General features: G+C 29.6%; 2 protein-coding genes across 2 annotated transcripts; one reads left to right on the top strand and one right to left on the bottom strand.

Annotated features, from left to right (window-relative positions):
- Window positions 1-806: 806 nt before the first annotated feature.
- On the top strand, window positions 807-1,561 carry LOC107012858 (dynein light chain LC6, flagellar outer arm-like). Its single transcript, XM_015212810.2, has 2 exons — window positions 807-1,067; window positions 1,185-1,561. Exons 1-2 carry the CDS (start codon window positions 930-932, stop codon window positions 1,329-1,331), a joined length of 285 nt encoding a protein of 94 aa, XP_015068296.1. The 5' UTR covers window positions 807-929; the 3' UTR covers window positions 1,332-1,561.
- Window positions 1,562-2,587: 1,026 nt separating this feature from the next.
- Window positions 2,588-3,067, bottom strand: LOC107013154 (hydroxyphenylpyruvate reductase-like). The gene has a single exon (XM_015213139.1). It carries the CDS (start codon window positions 3,065-3,067, stop codon window positions 2,588-2,590), a length of 480 nt encoding a protein of 159 aa, XP_015068625.1.
- Between the last annotated feature and the right edge of the window lie 731 nt (window positions 3,068-3,798).

The following is a 3,798-nucleotide window of genomic DNA, read 5'->3' as shown; positions in this document are numbered from 1 at the left end:
TTTTGAGTATAATACACAATTATAATTAAAGGGAGTGACTACTATCATATAATTTACTATATATAAAACTAGTACATATCTAACACACAAACTTAAATTTGCAGCCAAACTCTATCGTATTATCATTTGGTATCTATACTATTTTTGTACAATCTTATCTCATTAGTCCTATATCCAATATTTAAACTTGTTGTTTTTTTCGTATTTAAATTTAAAGCCTCATAATTTTTTTATTAAATAATACATAAATATATCTTTTAATTTTGAATAAGTATAACTTTTTATTTTCTTCCATATTTAAATTTAAAGTCTCATGATTTTTAAAAAATAATATATAAATATGTCTTTTATATCTTTCAATTTTGAATAAGTATAAATATATATTTAAATTTATACATGATATAATATACCTAAAACATCACATAAGACTTAAATTATCATATACTTATATGATATCACAGAAGTGTGTTACGTCTATTTATTCAATTTTAAACAAGTTTAAACACATATTTAAATACTTCTTTCGTTTTAAAAAGAATGATTCTATTTACTTTTTAAGTTGTTTAAAAAAGAATGACTTTTTTCCTTTTTCGGCAACACTTTAACTTTAATTCTTCACGTGACATATTTAAGACCACAAAATTAAAGGTTATTTTGATATATTTGACATAACTTTAATTTAAAATTACAAGATTAAAAAATCTTATTTATTTTCTTAAATTTTATTTCAAGTCAAATTAGATCATTATTTTTGAAACGGGAGTATTACTTGTCATTTGGATGCATTTAAAAACTTGCACTCAGAAAGAGATTGAGCAATTTCTCTATAGTCACTCTTTGGAAAAGAGCCAAAAAGAAAAAGTAAAGTGCAGAGAGCTTCTTTAATTTGCTTTCACACTAACATCTTCATCTTCTTCTCAATTCACAGTATGTTAGAAGGCAAAGCACTGATTGAAGACACAGACATGCCTGTAAAGATGCAGATCCAAGCTATGTCATATGCTTCTCAAGCTCTTGATCTTTATGATGTTTTAGACTGCAAATCTATTGCTGCTCACATCAAGAAGGTCTCACCCTTTCTCTACATTTTTTCATACCAAAGTTTGTTAATTTTTGAACTTTTGGTACGAAGATGAAAGTTTAGATAGTCAATTAACTGAACTATTTTTTTTATTTTTTTTTAGGAATTTGACAAGAAGTATGGAGGTGGATGGCAATGTGTGGTGGGATCAAACTTTGGGTGTTTCTTTACTCATACTAAAGGAACATTTATCTATTTCACTTTAGAGACTCTAAATTTTCTCATTTTCAAAGGAGCCTCTTCTCCTTGACAAGATATTATAGGCCCTTTTGAATTATAGCAGGAGCTTTAGTGCATCGGGCTATTAAGTTTTTAAAAGCAAGATCTGGTCATTTGTATGTTTTTAAAAGAAAATGTTTAACTTTTAGTTATGTATATATACATGAGTAGATTAAATATAATTATGTTCACTCACTTTACATATCAAGAGGATTATGATGCCTTTGATCATGAGAATGACACTTTCTAGGTTTGCCTTAATTAAGTCTCAGATTTGGTGAAAAGGGAGTGTTGAAGTAGCTTTGTTCACAAAGTTGAATTTGCCATTTTAGAATCTCATTGCATATATTCCATAGTCAATCATAAGCTTTGTAGGCCATGTCTATACTAGAGGTGGTTACTATGTCTAGGACTTTACAGCTTGTTTCTATGGTTGTTACCTATTGTATTATATTAATATTATAATAACATATTCAATAAGTACTATTTAACAGAGTGAAATTTGAAAAGGGTAGAACACTTACTTCTATTTTAGAGATAGAGAAGTTATTTCAAGGGAAAAATAGTTCAAAGCAGTTTCAAGAAGCAATAGAAGTAAAAAAAAAAAGTAGATAGTAACAAAAATAATACCACTAATAATAGGATAGTGACTACGACAAATAATCACAAAACTCGACATTTAAGTAATTACAAGAGCAACATTATAATTACTACCTACTAACCTTCTATCTAATTATCTCTTCCCAATACTTATTCGATTTACTTCTACCTATCTTGAAATCATTCAGAGACTTATTTGATTTACCTCTGAAATCATTCAGAGCCAACCTTTCAACACTGGACAATCATACATCTCCTTATTATATGTCCTAACCATCTCAGTCTAGCTTTTGTATCTTGTCCTCTACAAAAGTCCATACACATTGATAGGTTACAATGTATGTATTAATTTGAGTAGTATTTGTGACCTCTTTAGAGTGCTTTCTCATCCTATAATTGAAATGCTATTCACCTTTGAAAGACGAAAAATTATTTCCCCTTTCTATATCTCGTCTATAATATCTTAGTTTGTAGTATTCCACTTACTATTAATTTACAACACTAAATAAGTTCTTGGAAGATAGCAGAATAAAACTCATTCTTCAAGGTTTTGGTTTTGAATAGTCAAATGCACAATTTGATATCATCATCAAAGAAAAAAGATTACAATTCCAGAATATTGGAAATGTTCAATGAGTTCAAAGAATTGTTGCTGATTGCCCAGCAAGCACTGATGAATGAACATGTTTAGAGCACAGGAGTCAACAATGGTTTGTGAAGAAAATGAGCTTCCAAGTTTGCAATAACAAGATCTGCCATGGCTGTGCAAGTTTCTACTGTATCACTTGCAACATGAGACAATAGAACAACATTCTCAAGTCCGAACAATTGTTCAGGAACCTCTGGTTCTCTCTGATAAACATCAAGACCAGCTCCACCAATACGACNTGTATCACTTGCAACATGAGACAATAGAACAACATTCTCAAGTCCAAACAATTGTTCAGGAACCTCTGGTTCTCTCTGATAAACATCAAGACCAGCTCCACCAATACGACCTTCAATCAGTGCAGCTACAAGTTCAGATTCATCTACATGTGCACCTCGTCCTATGTTGATTATGATGCCCTTTGGACCTAATGCATCAAGCACTATGCGATTGACTATGTTTCGAGTTTCTTCAGTCAAAGCGCATGCAACAACAAGGATTTTAGAGTTTGCAGCCATGGCAGATCTTGTTATTGCAAACTTGGAAGCTCATTTTCTTCACAAACCATTGTTGACTCCTGTGCCCTAAACATGTTCATTCATCAGTGTTTGCTGGGCCATCAGCAACAATTCTTTGAACTCATTGAACATTTCCAATATTCTGGAATTGTAATCTTTTTTCTTTGATGATGATATTTTCTACATTATATTTAATTAATTATACTTGCGATACTTTTTTTTCCCCAACAAGTTGTGATTTAACTTTCATCATCGTGACTTGCTCACAAATATACTCTAAAAGCTATTTGGCGTAGTTCTTTTAAAAATTATTTATACTAAAGAATTACTCAAGAAGAATTGGAAAAATATGGCTTGTTGATATAAGAAAGAGAAAACATGTAGTTAATAAAAAGAAAAATATTATACATAAATATAAATTTGTAAGTGAAATAAAAAATAATAATTAAAATAGGACAACTTTAACCGATTGCAAACATAAAATTTATATTTGTATAGTATAACAAAGTTTGTATAATTGCGCTCCATATCAAACTTATATTATAATTCTACATACATACAATTGTTTGAAGCGAATTGTATAAAACGAGAAGGAGAAAAATTATATACAATTTGAATCTGTATAAAACGAGAAAGGCAAAAGAGACTTGGGCGGGAAATATTTGTATTTTTAATGATAAGTGTATAGGACTAAGATATATGTATTTGCATACATTTATACAATTTTCTCT

This window comes from Solanum pennellii, chromosome 3 (genome assembly GCF_001406875.1).
Source record: "Solanum pennellii chromosome 3, SPENNV200".
NCBI lineage: Eukaryota > Viridiplantae > Streptophyta > Magnoliopsida > Solanales > Solanaceae > Solanum > Solanum pennellii.
Note: the sequence above shows the minus strand (reverse complement) of the source record. Positions and strands in the feature narration are given on the sequence as shown.

Bases quoted from the DNA above. Each gene is read 5' to 3' on its own strand.
- LOC107012858 (XM_015212810.2), top strand. From the start codon at position 930: ATGTTAGAAGGCAAAGCACTGATTGAAGACACAGACATGCCTGTAAAG. The intron at 1,068-1,184 runs GTCTCACCCTTT...ATTTTTTTTTAG, and splicing joins TTGCTGCTCACATCAAGAAG to GAATTTGACAAGAAGTATGG.